Consider the following 17,770-nt stretch of genomic DNA (forward strand, 5'->3'; position numbering starts at 1 on the left):
TCAGAGCCAGGTAGACAAGTCTGAACATGCAGAAGGTCTTCAGGGAGAGCTGGGGGGAGCTCAGAGGAGGGAGGGGACAGGCGGAAGGAGGCTGCTTGGTGGTCATTCACCAGGACCCCGGGCTGGGAGGGAGAGCTGGGGAGTCATGGGGCCAGGAGCAGGGGTCCTGGGAAGCTGGAGGAAGGATGAGTCTGGGCACACGGTGATGAGTTCGAGAGGCCTGGGAATGGGGCAGGGAGTGATAGGAGGACCTGGTTGGCAGCCCTGGAGAGTCGTGGGGAGCAGACATCTGTCTCCAGAACTCCTGGGAAGCATCCGGTGACCTTGTCACATCAAGGCCTCTCAGTCCACAGTGAAGTGCTGTTTCACAGGCCCCTGAACATCCTTCCCATGGGCGGTGCCACAATTAGACATGGCAAGAAGGGCACCCCCAGGCCCTCCCGCAGCTCTGCCCACCTCACCATGCAACGAATCCCCAGGGCCGAGGCAGTGTGCCAGCTCAGAGCCCAAGACCTCCCAACACCAGCCTCTGGGCATCCAGGACCCTGGGATTTCCTGCCCACTGCCAGGCCTCTTCAGACCTCTCCCACGGCAGTCAGCGGCTCTGGACTGGCCGGGGGGAAGGCCGTCCTCACTACCCTCCCACAGCCCACCCTGCCCTCTCCCAGGGCCCACCCGCGCCCTTCCCGGTGGGCAGGGTGAAGCCCCAGGCAGCTGGCCATGCCCTAAAGGGAGGCGGGTGGGTGGTCTCAGGTCCTTACCAGTCCTCCCAGCAACCCAGGCCGTGAAGGTGGAGACTGTGTGGGCAGCTGGGTGGGTCGTTGTATCCCGTGGGCCAGAGCAAGGGCACCTGCCTGCCAGCGTCCTGCAGAGGCCCACTGGGGACACCCAGCCCTGCCCTCAAGAGGGGGAGCAGGGCCAGAGGGCAGCGCACAGTGGCCACCGAGGCCAGGTGCTGTCCTGGTCACCGGTGCTCAGGGCGCTACCAGGACAGGCAGGTGCCCTCCCACCTTACAGGTAGAGAAACCAGGGCGTGTGCTCTGGATGACAGCCTCACCCAGGCCTCTCCGGGGCACTTTGCTGCCGCCCTGGGGGAGCTCTGCGGTAGCCCCCACTAACTCCGCTGGGCGCGTGGGGCTATTTGGCGGCTGTCCAGGAAACTGCCAGCCCCCGGTGTCTCTCTGGACGGCTGTTTTTCAGAGGCTGGAGGACACCGTCTTGAGTCCCATGGCCAGCAGAGAAGACCGGGCACTGACCGTGCGTGGGGAAGGCTGGCCGGCTTTGCCCACCCCTGTGCCCGCCCGAATCCGTGAGATCGTAGCTGGCAGCCTGAGGGACGAACCACACCAAGGTGATGGGAGGTGGTAGGGGTGACGGTGGGGGTGGGGGTGGGCACCGGGGGAGCCACAGAGCCCTGAGCTGGAGGCTGGCTCGGTGTACCGAGCCCCCGCTCAGCTGGCCCCTCCCGGCCTGTCATCATCTTCCAGTGCGATGGGGCACAGAGCCACACCCTCCCACGGGGTCAGCCACGGGGGTCGTGTGTCCCCGCCCACCGTGTGTTTTACGGCTAGCCCGCAAGGACTGTCCGGTGCTGCATTTGTGTTTGTGGCACATTCGCGACCGCCAGTCTGGACTTCGTCCGTATTTGTTCTTCATTAGATGAGTGAAAATCCTGAAGGCTGACACTCGGGAGGCGCAGGTGCTGAGCAGCCCCGCCCCCGACCTCTGCTCACCCAGCCCGAGGGCCCCCTAGGGCCAGTGCTGTGCAGGAACTGGCTCCGGGCTGGGTCCCCGTGTCACGGCCGCCCAACTGGCCAGGCCACTTGGCCCTAGCTAGTGCTTGTGACTCCCTCATGTGTGGGTCCCAAGACCCCTCGCCATAGTGAGGGTCTGTCCCGCCCCCCGAGGGAACCAGTGGTTCACCGGGTATATGTTAAGGAAAAGGGAACTCCACGGTGCACTTAGAAAAGCAACTTCCTACTCGGATGGGATCCGGTTACCCCAGATCAGCAGTTCTCACTGCTTCACAGGGCGTGCGGGGACCCGCTGTGCAGGCCTCGCCCACGCCCTCGCTTTAATTGGTTTGGGGCTGTACTGGGGTCAAAGGTAGGAGGTCAGTAGCACGCCCACCAACAGGAGAGGGAGGGAGGCCTCGAGCATGAAGTCCACGTCCCCCCCACCGGGGTCTCCCGGGTCAGAACTGGGACCCCTGCTGGAAGATGGGGGCAGGCCAGCAGTGGGAGCCCAGTGGCCGGCCCACAGCCCCACCGTGGAGACAGTGCGCCGTGGCTGAGCAGGTGGGGGGGCCCCGGTCCGGCCCCCCTGGCTGACCCTGGGGCCGCACCTGCGCAGGGCTGCAGGAGCCGCCGGCCGTGTCAGCAGGGGTGCGGGAGGAGAACGAGCGTCTGCAGGAGGAGCTGTCCAGGCTGGGGGAGCTGCTGGCCCAGGCAGACGCAGAGCAGGACGAACTGGCCGGCAGGTACCACGCGGCCAGTGCGCGGGTAAGTGCGTGGCAGACGGAGGTGGCAGACTGGCCTGTGGTGAGGCGGTCACCTGTCGGGACTGGCGGCCAGACTGGTGGGACACAGTCTCGGGACACAGAAGGACAGTTCGTCGGCCATGGACACAAACGGCAGACGGGAAAACAGGCTGGAGGCGGGAGGGCGAGAATAGGAGGGGCGTCCAGGCCCCGCTGCGCCCGGAAGTCCCCCCTAGATCTCACAGCCTGGCTGAGGACATTGACTCGTGCCCTGGCCACCTGGGAGATTTGTGGGGGCAGCCTGGTCAGTCCTGAGCCCTCAGCCCCGGCACCTCACCTTTGGGGTCTGCTGACGAACTGGCCCCAACGCTCAGACAGAGCTTCTAGAGAATTGGCTCGCCCCCCGCCCCACCTCTGCCTTTTCCTGACAGCCGAGGCCAGCCGAGGTCACACCTGTGACCCCCTGGGTCCTCCACCTTGGTCCCCTGGGCATCCGCAATGCCTTCGGCCACAGCAAGAGACCATTTGGTTATAAGGTGTGGAGGTGGGGAGGGCCCCCTATTGTGTGGACGGGGAAACCGAGGCAGCTAGGTGAAGAAACTTGCCAGGCCAGACCCTCCTTCCGGTGTCTGCGGCTTCTGAGGCAGGACTGGGCTAGGGATGCTCCGTGGGGGGGGGGCTCAGAGCCCCTGGCATGTCTGGCTCGGCCCCCACCCCTGCAGTTTTCGGAGTCCTCCTTGCCCTATAGATGACCCCACTTTCCAGATGTGGAAACTGAGGCTCAGAGCAGGCCAGAGTTGCCCAGGGCCGTGCTGCCAGTGTTGGAGCTGAGACCTGAACCAGGGTCCCGCCCTTTCTCCAGCACGACCAGTGACCGGTGCCAACTGCCCAAGGGCCCCGGGCTGGCCTCATGTCCTCCGGGGTGCCCGGGGCTACCAGAAATAGGCAGCATCCACAGCCCCCGGACTGAACACCTGCTCGCACTGCTGCCCCCACCCCTAGCGAGGCCCTCAGGGCAGGACCACGAGGGCCCCCCTCGCCCCCCATCAGGGCCAGGAGTACATCAGTGAGCTCGCCTGCCCTCCCTGGCGGTCTGTGGCCTCGGCCCAGTCGTGGGGGTGGGGGGCCTTCCTAGCACAGGGTGGGGAGATGTTGGGAACCAGTGGTGGGAATAGAAGCCAGAAGTCCTGCGGACAGATTAGTAAGCCTCATGAGTCAGAACTGAACTCCCAGACCCCGCAGCTCGGCGGACATGTCAGGCTCCCGCGGGCATCTCAGCCTCCCCTTGGGCAGGCGCCAGCAGGGGCCAGGCCCCCCTCCGCGTTACCCCCAAGCAGATGGCGGGGTGGGGTGGGGGTCAGGGGGGAGGTGGGACTGCTTGGTGGGCATCTCCATCCCAGCTGGCATCCCCACAGCCCCTGCCCCGGCCTTGTGGCTCCGCTGGGCTCTCCGGCCCGCCCTCCCTCGTCCTACTGGTGGCCTCCAGGATCTCCCGGCCTTCCCGTAGCTCGGCCCCCCACGAGCCAGCCTGCTCGGCCCGACGGCCCCTCCCCGGACACCCCCAGTGTGCTCTGGGTCAGCACATCTAGGGGCAGCCCCCAGCACCTCCTGTTCCCCCTTGGAGCTCTAGGGTCCCCGTGTGCTCAGGCTCCAGCAGGGAGCCAAGAAGGATGCAGACTCTGGGCAGGCCTGGTCCAGCTTAGAGGACTCCCCTCCCCACCAGGCCGCTCAGGGTGGGCGTGGTCCCTGCCACGTGCCAGAGGAGGCACTGGGAACACATTCCAGCACAGGTGGTGGGCACGGCTGGAGGGGCGGGACCCCACACGCACTCTCTCTTAGGGGGGCGACCCCAGGCCTGCTCTGCAATTCAGCCATGCTGCCTGACCTTTATGAACCGGGCCCCGAGGCCCCCTCCTCAGCCAGCCACGGGCCCTGGGCACGTGGTCAGGGTGTGAACGCCCACCCATGGGACCCACTGTGTGGGGGGGCCTGAGCTTCAGCAGACCCAGCCGTACCTGGACCCCAACCCCGCTGGGGCCTGAGGGGAGCCCTCTCTGCCACCTGTGGGAGGGTTCGGTGCCATAGCCGCCCTGCCTGCTGGCGAGGCGGGTCACGATCGCTCTCCAGCTACAGGCCCGTCTAGAGACTACCGAGGCTCGGCTTCGGAGGTCGGAGCTGGAGCATAGCGCGGACCTGGAGGAGGCCCTGGGCCGTCTGGAGGCCGCTGAGCAGAGGTGAGCTGGGTGGATGCGGCAGCCGGGGCCACAGGGAACTCGGCCATCACCCCCAGAGGCGGCAGACCCCGCTGTGCCTTGGGGCTGTTGGCCAGTCTCTTCCCAGAGTGACTCCAGGTCAAATTTGCCCGTGGGAGTTGGCCACAGGCTTGGGGTGGACAGGGCAGGGTGGGCAGAGGACCAGCCTGCCGCGGGCCTCGGGCGTAGGGTGCAGGCCCCCCGGGTCTGAGGGTCCCCCGGCCCTGCTCCCCCACGTCTGCCTCCTCTCGGCCCTGCCGCCTGCCGAGGCTGCCACTCTGGCCAGTACTGCTGACGGGTCCCCTGAGCTGACTGTGGCCCGTGGTTGGCACAGCCAGTCCTGGGGTCCCTGGGGGTGCTGCCCTCAACCCCACCCTTCTTCACACTCTGGCCCTGACTCCCAGGCCCCTTAGGTGCCAAGCCACTCTGACGTCATGGTCAGGGGCTCTTCCGTTCACTGTTGGCAAGCATGGGTCCTGGCCCAGCACCCCCAGGGGTAACCTCAGCCCTCCAGAGGTGGCCCCCGAACCCCCAGGCTCCAGGACACCATCCCTGGAAAGGGAGAACATGTCTCCACACTGCAGGGAGGGCAGCCAGCGGGGCTGAGCCCCTGAGCACGGCTGCGTCTCCAGACCTGGGGGAGGTTAGGACACGTGTGGACTACTTCCCGTTACTTGCTTTGTCCTCGGGGACTCTGGAAAAAGAAGGAAAGTGCTGGGAAGCATTTGGAAAACCAGTTTTCCAAAAACAGCGGCGGGGGCGGAGGGGGGAGGTAATAACCCAGGAGGAGGGTGATGCCTGAGTTGCAAAGAGGAACAGAGAAGGTCTTTTCTGTGGCCCCGAAGCCTGGCTGGGAGGGCTGGCTCTTGGATACTGGCTCCACCCAGCTCGGCTGCTTTCGGTGGAGAAAGGCCTCCACGGTAACAGGGGGGCTGCCGCCTTCAGGGGATGGGGGGGGGGCGTGCCTGACTCCCTCTCTGCATTGCCCTGCCCCTCCCCCCCCAGGCCCGTCCCTCAGCTCCCAGCGCTGCCCCTCTGAGCAGTCTGTCTGAGGGCTCCCCTCGGCACGAGGGACGGAGACGGCTGAGGTGGTACGGTTGTGGACGTGGCCAGGAGAGTCCGTGTTGCGGGGGAGGGAGAGCAGGCATCCCAGAGAAGGAGGAGGGGGCCAGGGTGGCACTCAGAAATTGGCCCCAGTTGGGGGAGCCATCGGGGACTCACTGCAGGTGGCCCGTGCTGCTTGGGAGCGGTTGCGGCCTTCGGGCCTGAGCCGGGTCGGCTGGGTCTCAGGGAGCCTTTCTAGAAGCCCCGGGCCGTGGCCGAGCCGCTGTGGTGTCTGCCCGTCCAGGAGCACGGGGCTCTCCCAGGTGAACACCCTTCTGCGGGAACAGCTGGGGCACATGAAGAAGGCCAACGACAGGCTGGCCGAGGAGCTGGCCAGGACGACGGACGGCGTACTCCATCTTCGGGGCCAGCTGGAGCTGACGGAGGCACGGCGCCGGGCAGAGACACAGGTGCTTTGCCCGCTCCTGCCCGTCGGCAGGGGACGCCTGATCTGGTGCTTTGGCTGGCGGTAGGGGGTGGGCAGTGGGGACCAGGACAGGGTGAATTGGCTCCCACTGTGGTTCCCCCCCCCCCGCCGGGGGCAAGGCCGCTGACCTCCTGCCGCACCATGTTCGGCCTTCGGCTGGGCCCCCGCGGTCTACTTTGTGGGGGACGCTAGGGTAAGGAGACCCTTCCTGGAGAACAGGCGAGCAGGACCCCAAGAACAGACTTGGAAAGTGGAACAAGGTCGCAGGGCCACGTCCTGCCCCATTTTTGAGAGAGGCGGTCTCCGTGGCCGACTCCTTGCCGCATCCTGACTGCAAGGGCGGGGGCCACACCGTTGCTCCCAGCCCGTGGCCAGGGCCAGCAGGGCCCCCTGCTGTGACCTCGCCCCCTGTCAGTTTTCTGAATCCCTAAGTCCTTCCGGGGGGCTCAGGGCACAGTGCTCCAGGCACAGCCTCAGCCGGTGGTCACCCATGGCAAGACCCCTGGCGGGAGCCGGGCAGATGCCTGACACAGATGATGCCCGCCCCCCCAGGTCTCCCCACAACAGGCTGGTGAGCACCGAGTGAAAAGAGGCCTTCGTGCGCTGATGTGTCACCGGACCGGGGCCCTGGAAAGGGGCATGGCCGGGGGCAAGGCAGGCCTCTGTAGCTGCAGCCATCCCTGAAGGGGCGCAGGTGTCCCCACGGCCTTCCGCCTGTCCTCTGCAGGCACCACTGGCAGGATTCCTCCCAGACGCTGCCTGGAAAACAGCCTCCTCCAGGGAAAGGAGGCCGAGATGGCCCCTGTGGGCCTGGGCCTCAGGCCGGCCCTACAGAGACATCCCTCCGCAAGCCCCCCGGTCACTGCACCTCCCACCGGGGAGCAGGTGGGGGGCCCCTGTGCCCAGCCCTCTGTGGCTGCTGTTGCCATCAGAGGCTGGGGGTGCCCCCTGCTGCACAGAAGGGGAGGGCGCCAGGCGGGCCGCCCCAGGCGTAACCAAGGGTGTGTGTCACTCAGAGGGCCATGTCCATCATCACATCACAGAGGAGGAGCTGATGGCAGGACCCCCCCCCCCCACCCCCGTGAGGCAGGGGGCGTGTTCAAGGCAGCCCCTCCTCCTCTCACTGCGGGCTTGTGACCGCTGAGTGGAAACAAGGCCCCTGGATGCCGGGTCTCAAGTCGGTTTGTCGAGGGTCTTTATCTCCCCCTCCTCACGTCCCGCTGGTCAGCGGGGGTTTTCTCCCAGTGCTTTAAAGACCCTTTGTCTCTGTCCTCCTCCGTCGCCGCCGCCCAGCGCTCAGCTCCAGGCGCCTGTGACTCCGTTGGACTCCTCGCACAGGCGATCTGTCCTCTCCCCTGGCTGCTGGAAGATCCTGCTCTGACTTTGCTGTTCTGCACTTTTGACTAGCGTGTGTCTATGTGCAGCTTTCTTTTTGTTTATCCCGCCTCGGATTCACCAGGGTTGTGTCTTCTGTTATTTTTGGAAAGTAGCGCTTCCCCCTCTGAGCCCTGCCTGTGCTCACGCTCTCTCCTCCCCGACTTGGTGGCTCTGCCCGCAGCCATCTGAACCTTCGCGTCTGCTTTCTCTGTGTCACCCTGGCTGATATTCTAGATATTTCTTCAGATATACCTACTTAGTCAGTAATTTTGTCTTCGGCGTCCAATTTCTGTTAAACCTGCCTGCTTCGCTTAAATCCCAAATACCGTTTTTCATCTTTAAGGATTCTGGTTGATTCTCTTCCAAATATCTTACACTTAACTCATGGTCAAGCTCCCGGTTTACTTGCTGATGCAAATTAGTTATGTTCCAAGCTGTGCCTGATGTTCTGACGTCCAAGTTCCTTAAGGTTAGTGCTGTTTCCTTGTGTCTTTAGTGATTTAAAAAAAAAATTTCTTAAACCAAAAGCTGCTTATTTTTCTCGCAACTTTGTGAAAGTTCTTCGAAACCTAGAGTGGATGCGGCATCTTCCAGAAAGGATTTCCGTTCACTTCTGACAAGTACCCGGGGCTCTAACAGTCTTTGGACCTGTTAGAATTGAAGCAAATTTTCAACCTGGGTTTTTTTTAAACCGCCCAGGTTATGTGAATTCAGGTGGCATAAAGGCTGATGTGTGTCTTACCGTTCAGGCTGCTGTCACAGAACACCACAGACCGGGGGTTGGAGAGGGGTGCTATGTTACGCTAACGTTTATCTCTCACGGTTCTGGAAGCGGGAAGGCCACGATCAAGGTGGGGGACTGTTCAGTGTGTGATGCTCCCCGGGTCGGAGATAGCACCTTCTCCCCGTAACCACACACGGTGGAGGGGGTGAGGGAGCGCTCTGGGGCCCTTGTATAAGGGCACTAGCTCCATCTTGAGGGTGGAGCCTGAAAGCCCCACCTCCAAATACAGTCCCAGCGGGGATCAGGTTTCCACATAGGATTTCAGGGGACGCAAACATTCTGTGTCCCCTGTGCCTTCTCACAGTGCCCTGTGGGCAGGGCTGTGAGCACACGTGAGTGCGGACGTGTGCACCTGTGTGTCCTGCTCAGTCAGCTCCGGCACACCCTCCAGAGAGATCTCACTCGCGAGTGTGGGCAGACCCCACCCCTGGATGGGCCCCACGCTTTCCTCTGCATCCCGAGCCCCTGTGGTCAAGGAGGCACGTTCAAGTTGCTCGGTTTGGCAAGAGGCTGGCTGCCGATGTTCCTCTCAAGTTCCTGACCTCTCCGGTTTCTGGCCTCAGTGCTCCCTAGCGTGTGGGTCAGGGGTCCCTGCCCGAGTGCTCCCTAGCACGTGGGCCAGCCCAGCCTGCACTCAGGGAGCTGTGAAGCCTGGAATCTGATGTAGCTAATCGCTGTTATTGGACAGGCCCGTCCAGGCATCCGGTACTGCAAGGCATGTCTGATCCCTCCTCTTTGCTGATCACAGTGGGGTTTGGGAGGTGCAGTGCAAGTGCACAGATGACCCCGGCCCCGGGCACCAAGGGGCTTTCCCTACAGAAGGCATACAGGGCTTGGGTGGGGGGGGGGGGACCTCAGCTGTGGGGTCAGGACAGGGGTTGCAGCAGAGGCTCTGTGAAGGTTGGAGAGCGTGTGGGTCTTGAGAGCTGGGAAAGGTGAGGTCGCTCTGTGTCAGGAAGCAGCCAGGCTGCGCTGTGACAGGCAGGGGACAGAGGAGTGTGGGAAAGCACTGGGCATGCGGTGAGCCCTCCGGGGGTCCCGGAAGTCAGCACTCAGGACGCAGCCCGGGGACCAGGGACAGGGAAGGTGGCATGGAGACTCGGGACGCCGGGGCTTCAGCTCAGTTCTCTGAAAGGCTGGTGCCACTGGCCACACATGGCTCTGCCCCGTTCCCGCCTCCACTCTCCCCTCTTCCCCCGCCGCCCCACAGTCCTGCTGTAGCCTCCTGCTCCGCCATGACTCCCCACTCACTCTGCCCCGTCTTAGCGGGCGGCTTCCCCACTGCCTCGCCATGCGCTCTGAGTGGTAGAGGCTTCTGTGTCCCTGGACGTGTTGGGGCCCCCCTAGAGTGACAGCTGCTGTGCTGGTGCTGGAGGAAGGGGGGAAACCTGGCCTCCCCGCCCCCCCCCTCATGCTGGGAGTGGGGTGGCTGCTGAGGGTCGCCAAGTACCTCCCACCCCGGCGGGGAGACCAGGCTGGGTGAGTCCCAGGTCGGGGCAGGAGCTGGATGCGGCCCCCTCCCCAGGTCCGCGAGGTGGGGGAGTGAGCACTGCCCCCTGGAGCAGGGGATCTGCACCTTTTGGGAAGACGAGCCCCTGGGAAAAGGGGCTGCAGAGCCACAGGTGACACGGGTGTGCTCCCCACAGAGGATCCGGGAGAGGCGGTGTGGAGAGGCCGGTGGGGTTGCAGGCTGCACTCGCCTCGCACGCCTGAGCAGACTCAGGCCTCTTGCTCGCAGATCCGGCGCACACGCTCGGGGGGGTCCCAGGATTTCCTCCTCCTGTGGAGACAGGTCACCGCACTCCGCGTACAGCTGGCCGAGCTGCGCACAACCGCGGAGAGGTAACGCCATAGGGTCCACCGGGCGGTGGGGGAGATGGGGCGTCCGGACTCGTCTGGACCTCGCACTGGCCCCACAGGTGCGGTGAACAGGCAGGAGGGGCGGGTGGTGGGGGGAGAAGCAAGAATGGGCAGACCGAGATGGACAAGGGTGCAGGGGAGAGAGGACAGCGGGGCAGGCCAGCCGGGGGGCCGCCGCAGAGGGGGGAGCTTCAGGGGCCCTGGGATCCCTCCGGCACCTCACACAGGTCTCACCTGGGAGCCTCGAGGTACAAGACCGCACCCCCATTCGCACAGGGGGAGGCTGAGGGTCAGAGGGCCGGCGTCCTGATGGAGGCGGACAGCCCTCCCGGTCTGGCCTGGCCCGGCCCCTGCTCGCCCTCCCTGGCTGTGACGAGGGGACAGTGCACACCTGGCGGTGGGGGCTTCTCCTGAGGATGGCCGGGGAGGGGGCTGCCGTGGTAGAGGGCGGGCCGATGTGACCGGATCCTGCCCTCCCCCCGGACGGTCCCGAGGCTCAGCAGGGGGTGCTGCTCTGTCCTCCCAGGGCTCTCACCGACATGCGCGCGGAGATGGCCAGGACAGCCGGGCGCCTGCAAACGGCCTGCCTGGCCCTGGGCTCCAGGCTGCGGCTGGTGGCCAGCAGTGCGGCGGGCGCCCTGGAGCAGCGGCTGCGGGACCAGGTGCGGGAGACGCTGCAGCTGCAGGGCCGCTGGGACGCGGAGAAGGTGGCGCTCCAGGCCAGGTGGGTGCTGGGGGCCCGAGGGTGGACGGAGGCGGGGGAAGGGCCGCCCCGCCCTGTCCTGTCTCCCGGGCGGCTGCCGGTTCTGAGACTCAGGCCCGTGGCCCATGCACAGCTTTGCCTCCTGATCTGCACCCAGCATCCTGCTTCTCCCACCCTGCTGGCAGCCCAGGGACGGTCCCCAGGTCACTGGGCTCACGCGACCCTAACCCACACCCCCCGAGGCCAAGGTACAGCTCCCAACATCCGAGGGCTTCCGTGAACACTGCAGCGGGCATGTCTCTGCTGTTCCCAGAAGGGAAACTTTCAGGCCTAAGAGCACCTTCCTGCAAAGGGGGGACGCCTGTTTGAGACAGACCATTTAAGAAGCTGAGGCAGGGGGAGGTGGAGTCTGTGAGGAAGCACAGAAGGTTCTGGACACAGAACCCACGTCTGCAGCTCAGAAATCTCTTGAGAGCAGCTTCAGCAGGAAATGGGGGGGCAGCTCCCTGGGGAGGCCTCTCCTACCGGCCCCAGGGCACAGTTCCACAGAACCGAGGGGTCTGGGGCTCCCTTGGCCACAAACACCTGCCAGGCTGAGGGGAAGAAAGCTGTCCCGCCCTCAGGGGGTGAGTTGAGTGAAACGAACCCTAACTAGCCCCAAAGGAGCATGATTGCAGGGCCCGGGGATGCCAGATGGCCCAGCTCAGCCTGCAGGGGCAGCTCCGCCGGGCCTGAGCGGAACACCCCAGGACTACAGGAAGGGAGACCCCGGGGCCACAGGAAGTGAGAGCCAGGGGCCACAGGAGGTGAGAGCCAGGGGGCCACAGGAAGGGAGACCCCAGGGCCAAGGCAGTGAGAGCCAGGGGCCACAGGAAGGGAGACCCCAGGGCCACAGGAAGTGAGAGCCATGGGCCACAGGAAGGGAGACCCCGGGGCCACAGGAAAGGGGACTCCGGGGCCACAGGAAGTGAGAGCCAGGGGGCCACAGGAAGGGAGACTCCGGGGCCACAGGAGGTGAGAGCCAGGGGGCCACAGGAAGGGAGACCCCGGGGCCAAGGAAGTGAGAGCCAGAGGCCACAGGAAGGGAGACCCCGGGGCCACAGGAAAGGAGACTTCAGGGCCACAGGAAGTGAGAGCCAGGGGCCACAGGAGGTGAGAGCCAGGGGGCCACAGGAAGAGAGACCCCAGGGCCAAGGCAGTGAGAGCCAGGGGCCACAGGAAGGGAGACCCCAGGGCCACAGGAAGTGAGAGCCACGGGCCACAGGGAGACCCCGGGGCCACAGGAAGTGAGAGCCACGGGCCACAGGAGGTGAGAGCCAGGGGCCACAGGAAGGGAGACCCCGGGGCCACAGGAAGTGAGAGCCAGGGGGCCACAGGAAGGGAGACTCCGGGGCCACAGGAAGTGAGAGCCAGGGGCCACAGGAGGTGAGAGCCAGGGGCCACAGGAGGTGAGAGCCAGGGGCCACAAGAGGTGAGAGCCAGGGGGCCACAGGAAGGGAGACCCCAGGGCCAAGGCAGTGAGAGCCAGGGGCCACAGGAAGGGAGACTCCAGGGCCATAGGAAGTGAGAGCCACGGGCCACAGGGAGACCCCGGGGCCACAGGAAGTGAGAGCCACGGGCCACAGGAAGGGAGACCCCAGGGCCACAGGAAAGGAGACTCCGGGGCCACAGGAAGTGAGAGCCAGGGGCCACAGGAGGTGAGAGCCAGGGGCCACAGGAGGTGAGAGCCAGGGGCCACAGGAGGTGAGAGCCCGGGGCCAAGGAAGTGAGAGCCAGGGGCCACAGGAGGTGAGAGCCAGGGGCCACAGGAAGTGAGACCTCGGGGCCACAGGAAGTGAGACCCCGGGGCCACAGGAAGTGAGAGCCAGGGGCCACAGGGAGACTCCAGGGCCCCAGGAAGTGAGAGCCACGGGCCACAGGAAGGGAGACCCCAGGGCCACAGGAAAGGAGAGCCGGGGGCCACAGCGGGGAGTCCCAGGGGCCACAGAGGGGAGACCCAGGTCTTTGAGAAGAAGGTGGCTCCCGGGCAGGAAGGGACAATAACGTCACCTGCTGTTAGACTTACAGCACTGGACGTGATCCAGGCAGAGGAAGCCGCTGGGCCAAGGGCCCAGAAGTGGCTGCTTGCATCTGTTGTCCCCTATGGACAGGGTCAAGGCCTCAGGAAGCCACTGGCCATGAAGCTGGAGGGCAGAGCCAGGGTCAGGGTGAGGGTCTTGAATGCTGAACTCTCATTCTGCACTTGGCCTCAGAGACAGTGGGGGCCACCGAAGGCTCTAGAGCAGAAGAGAAGCGTCTGATCAGACAAGGGACTAAGGCCCACTCAGACAGAGGCGGCCACAGCACAGGAGGGATCTGGACACCGCCTGGACATCTTCGGGGCCCACGTATGCTCTGGGCTTTGTTCTCTGCTCTGACAACCCCTCCCCCCAACGCCCGACTCTTCTCCAGACTCTCTGAGCAGATGCTGCTGGTGGAGAAGCTCACAGAACAAAACTCGAAGAAGGAGAGAACCATCTCTTCCCTCAAAATGGATGTCCAGAAACTGGTGCGTGGGGCTGAGAAGAGGCAGGTGCAGGGCGGGGGTCCACCTGCCGGCCCCGCTGAGGAGTCTGCTCCGGCCGCAGGAGTCCCGGCGCAGCGGAGGCCAGCGGGCAGCGGACACTCTGGAGGACCAAGTTGAAGCCCTACAGCGTGTCTTGAAGAGCATCACAGAGGTGCTGGCCCATCTTGGTCCTTCCCGCGGTAAAGCAGAGCATGAACCGTAGGATCCCGATGGTCCCAGCTGAGCCCTGACGTCGTGATCTGGAAGGTCCCCATGTGGCCACAGCCCTGAGCTCTCTCCCCCCCGTCCCTTCCTCTCTGAACCCTGAAGGTGGCCCAGGAAGACGCAGGGTGCCCGGAGCGGCCGTGCAGCGGCGGTCCCGAAGCTCAGGAGGCACAGGGCCAAGTGCGGAGGCCCGGGAGCTCTGCGTCCCCCCACCGCGGGGTGTCCCCACCGCGGGCCCACGCCCTGGACGCCCTGCACCCTGCACTGCAGGCTGTGCACGCGGCTATCGAGAGGTGGCGGCTGCTGGAGCAGGTGGGCGGCCTCAGTCCACAGGGGCCCCGGAGGCGAAGCAGTGGCCTCGTCTCCACCAGGCGCAGCTTTGAAACCCAGGCCGGAAGTGCCATTACAGGGCCTGCTGGTGGCTCGCCCTGGGGCCACAGGAAGGGGGACCTGGGTGCCCCAGACGGGAGCCAGGGGTCTTTGAGAGGAAGGGTCTCCGCGTGGCCTGCCCCCAAGCCCTACAGTCCCAGGGAGGGGGTCCGCATCTTAAGTGCATCTTTTCTGGGGGAGTCTGTGGTCAAGGACTACGCAGGCCAGAGTGACTCACGCCGCACCCCCTCCTCGGGGCAGGAGCTGCGCCTGCAGCTGGGGTCCTCCCAGGCGGTGGCAGCCAGGCTCCGGGAGCAGCTGTCGGAGGCCCAGCGGGAGCTGCAGGCCGCAAGGAGGCTCCTACAGGAGCGGGCGCAGGAGCAGGTGCGGGAGCCCGAGGACCTCCTGCGCGAGCTGGAGGCGCAGAGCCGCGAGGCACAGCGCTGCAGGGCGTCCAGCGAGCTCTTGCAAAGGTGACCGGAGGGCTGAGCCCTTGTGCGGGGACAAGGCCAGGCCAAGGGAGGTGGCCTTGCCAGGAGCAGTTTCTGTCCTGGGGATGGCACCCTCTTTGTGGCCTGTGGGCAGGCCTTGTGGGGGAAGGGACCTCCCCGGGGAGGCCCCTTCTCTGCGCGGCCTGACTGCCCTCAGTGCTGAGACAGGAGGTCTGAGGAAAACAGAGCCCCAGCCCTCCTCCAGAGGCGCCCAGGGAAAGACCAGCAGAGGAGCTGGCCTGGTGGGGGCATGGCACCACAGGGGGCTGTGGAGGGCTCCCTGGAGGGTGGACGCCTTCCCAGGGGCAGATGGGAGCAGAGGTGGGATCGCAAAACCACGAGAGCAGGGTGAGGTTGATGTGGGCCATCACTCTGACGAGCAGAGGGCCTTGGGGCCCGTCAGGGCGAGGTGAACAGGACAAGCCGATGTGGAATTTGGGGAGATACCAGGCAGAGGAGGGGACCCTTCCTTCCAGCTGAGTTCTGCAAGGACTAGCTGAGCTTGGACTGTGGTGGCTGAGGGCTGAGCACAGGACGTACCAGGCAGCAAGACCCCTGATTGCTTTCGGGCCCGCACAACCTCCAGGAGGGGACAGGCCCACCAGGGGCCACCCCAGTATGGAAGGCTGGCTGGGGCTGGGGACGCTTGGGTCTCTCTCGCTCCCCACCTCGCTTCCCCAGGCTGCTGCCCTGAGCGGCGCCCGGGGTCAGGTGCCCACCTTGCCCTGTCCGTGCTCCTGGCACCCGGCCAAGGCTTGACTATACCCAGTGAGGGTCCCTCGGCTCCCCTTCCCTGGACCCATGTCCTGGGGCTGCCCCAACCTCTGCCTCCCCTGCTCCCAGAGAGAAAAGGGCTCTGGAAACGGCGGTGGAGGAGATGAGAGGGAAGGCGGCCTGTGCAGACGCAGAGAAGCAGAGGCTGGAAGCCGAGAACACGGAGCTGCACAGGAGCCTCCTGCTGTGGGCGGAACAGAAGGAAGAGCTGGTGCAGCAGGGCAAGAGGGGCCGCCGGGAGCTGGAGACCAGGTGGGCGGGGCCGCGGAGAGCTGGAGACCAGGTGGGCGGGGCCTCGGGGAGCTGGGGACCAGGTGGGCGGGGCCGCGGGGAGCTGGAGACCAGGTGGGCGGGGCCGCGGGGAGCTGGAGACCAGGTGGGCGGGGCCGCGGGGAGCTGGAGACCAGGTGGGCGGGGCCGCGGGGAGCTGGAGACCAGGTGGGCGGGGCCGCGGGGAGCTGGAGACCAGGTGGGCGGGGCCGCGGGGAGCTGGGGACCAGGTGGGCGGGGCCGCGGGGAGCTGGGGACCAGGTGGGCGGGGCCGCGGAGAGCTGGGGACCAGGTGGGCGGGGCCGCGGGGAGCTGGAGACCAGGTGGGCGGGGCCGCGGGGAGCTGGAGACCAGGTGGGCGGGGCCGCGGGGAGCTGGAGACCAGGTGGGCTGGGGCGGGTGAGGGGGGCGCATCACGCCCCTCAGCCTCAGTGTCCCCCACCACCAACAGGGCCACCCCTTTCCCAGGCTCATCTACAGGAGAGGGGGTGCCTGATGGGGCGGCAGGGGCAAAGTGTTCTCCAGACTCATCCAGGCTGGGCCATCACCCCACACCCACACACCTGCCCCCACGTCCTGCCCCAGGCGCACTCCCCACCCCTCCGGGGCAGATCTACCACCCTGGGCCCAGCAGAGATGGGTGCCATGAGCCATGCGTGCACACGCACACACACTCCTCACCCTGGGTGTCAGGGTATGGACCAAGAACACCACCGCACCCCCAGCCCTGAAGCAGGACCCACGAACCCCCTGGCCCTGCAGGGGCTCCTGGGCTGCGAGGGAGCTGCAGGTCATCACCCCGCCCATTGCGCCCCCTCCATCTTGCTCTGAAGTGACCTCACACTCTCTGCCCTCTGGTTTCCGGACCTCAGTCAAGGGCGCCTGGAGCAGCTGGAGGAGAAGGTCTCAGGGCTCAAGAAGGAGCTGGTGTCCGCCCAGGAGGCGCTGAACTCGGCCCGGCTGCAGAGGGACGTTCTGGAGAGCGAGAGGGAGGGTCTGCACAGAGCCCTGGCCCGGGTACACTTCCATGCCTGGCCCTCTGCCACCATCTGCTGGGGCCCACCTCCCCCCACTCACTTGTCTCCTCCGGCTCCTGCGCCCTCAGTCCATCCCCAGAGTTCCCAAAGCCCCCCGGGGTGGGGGGTGGGGCTCCTGGGCCTCCAGGCAGTGGGCACCGGCCTACCCTCCCTGACCCCTAGCCACACCCGCCTCTCTGTGCCCTCTCCCTTGGTCACCCTGCCACCTCTCCTGGATGCAGCCTGACTACCCAGGGGCCCATCGTGTGTGTCAGAGGCCCCCCCATCCTGCCCCACCCAGAGCTTCGGCTCGCATGCCTCCCTCCACAACGCGGGGCTCGCTCCCTCCCCAGCACCGACAGCTCTGACGTCGTCGGGGTGACAGCCGCCCTCCCCCCCCCGCCCCCCCCCAACCCCAGGCCGAGTCCAGCAACACTGACCTGGAGCTGCTGGTGACCCGGCTGAAGTCGGAGGGTGTGGAGCAAAGGGACTCCCTGGCCAAGATGGCCGCCCTGACGGAGGGGCTGGCTCGGGACAAAGGCGCCCTGGGCCACCAGGTCCTGCAGGTGAGGCGAGGGCCCCGGGCTGGCCGTGTGGCTGAGCCCAGGTCCCCCTGGCGACCCCGCGTCTCCACTCCTCCATTCCTGCGCGGAGAGCGGGTGTGGGGGAGAGGCCCAGGGGCACAGGGGTGCCTGCCAGGCCCGCGGGACGGAGAGTGTGCGTGGCGCGTGGCGCACGGGCCTGGACGCGGACCCCTCCCTGTCCCCACCCGCGGCAGCTGGAGCAGGAGCGGGAGCAGCTGCGGGAGCGGCAGAAGGCTCTGGAGCAGGAGCGGGCGGGTGCCCTGGAGCGGCTGGCGCGGGCGGAGCAGCAGCTGGGGCCGGTGCAGCAGGCCTGCGGGCGCCTCGAGGAGCGGCTGCAGGGGCGGGAGGCCGCCTTCGAGCGCCAGAGGGCCCGGCTGCAGGAGCAGGTGGGCCAGGTGAGGCGTCCGCGGGGCTGCCCCTGCCCCTCTGGGGTGTGGAGGGTCACGGGGCACCTGGGACTTCCGGCTGCAAAGCTAACAGACTTGGCCAGACTCAAAGCAGGCGTGGAAG

The 17,770-nt window shown here is 66.1% G+C and overlaps 1 protein-coding gene across 1 annotated transcript in view; it reads left to right on the top strand.

Moving 5' to 3' along the window:
* The first annotated feature begins 835 nt into the window (after nucleotides 1-835).
* CROCC2 (ciliary rootlet coiled-coil, rootletin family member 2) overlaps nucleotides 836-17,770 on the top strand; it is a 58,918-nt gene continuing 41,983 nt past the window's right edge. The window contains 13 exon segments of the mRNA XM_043573379.1: nucleotides 836-1,351; nucleotides 2,295-2,297; nucleotides 2,353-2,501; nucleotides 4,607-4,713; nucleotides 6,080-6,245; nucleotides 10,162-10,265; nucleotides 10,810-11,007; nucleotides 13,438-13,534; nucleotides 13,862-14,598; nucleotides 15,460-15,642; nucleotides 16,533-16,677; nucleotides 17,096-17,242; nucleotides 17,455-17,655. Of these exon segments, the coding sequence (XP_043429314.1) occupies nucleotides 1,045-1,351; nucleotides 2,295-2,297; nucleotides 2,353-2,501; nucleotides 4,607-4,713; nucleotides 6,080-6,245; nucleotides 10,162-10,265; nucleotides 10,810-11,007; nucleotides 13,438-13,534; nucleotides 13,862-14,598; nucleotides 15,460-15,642; nucleotides 16,533-16,677; nucleotides 17,096-17,242; nucleotides 17,455-17,655 (2,544 nt within the window). The 5' untranslated portion in view covers nucleotides 836-1,044.

Source organism: Prionailurus bengalensis, chromosome C1 (genome assembly GCF_016509475.1).
Source record: "Prionailurus bengalensis isolate Pbe53 chromosome C1, Fcat_Pben_1.1_paternal_pri, whole genome shotgun sequence".
In the NCBI taxonomy this organism is placed as follows: domain Eukaryota; kingdom Metazoa; phylum Chordata; class Mammalia; order Carnivora; family Felidae; genus Prionailurus; species Prionailurus bengalensis.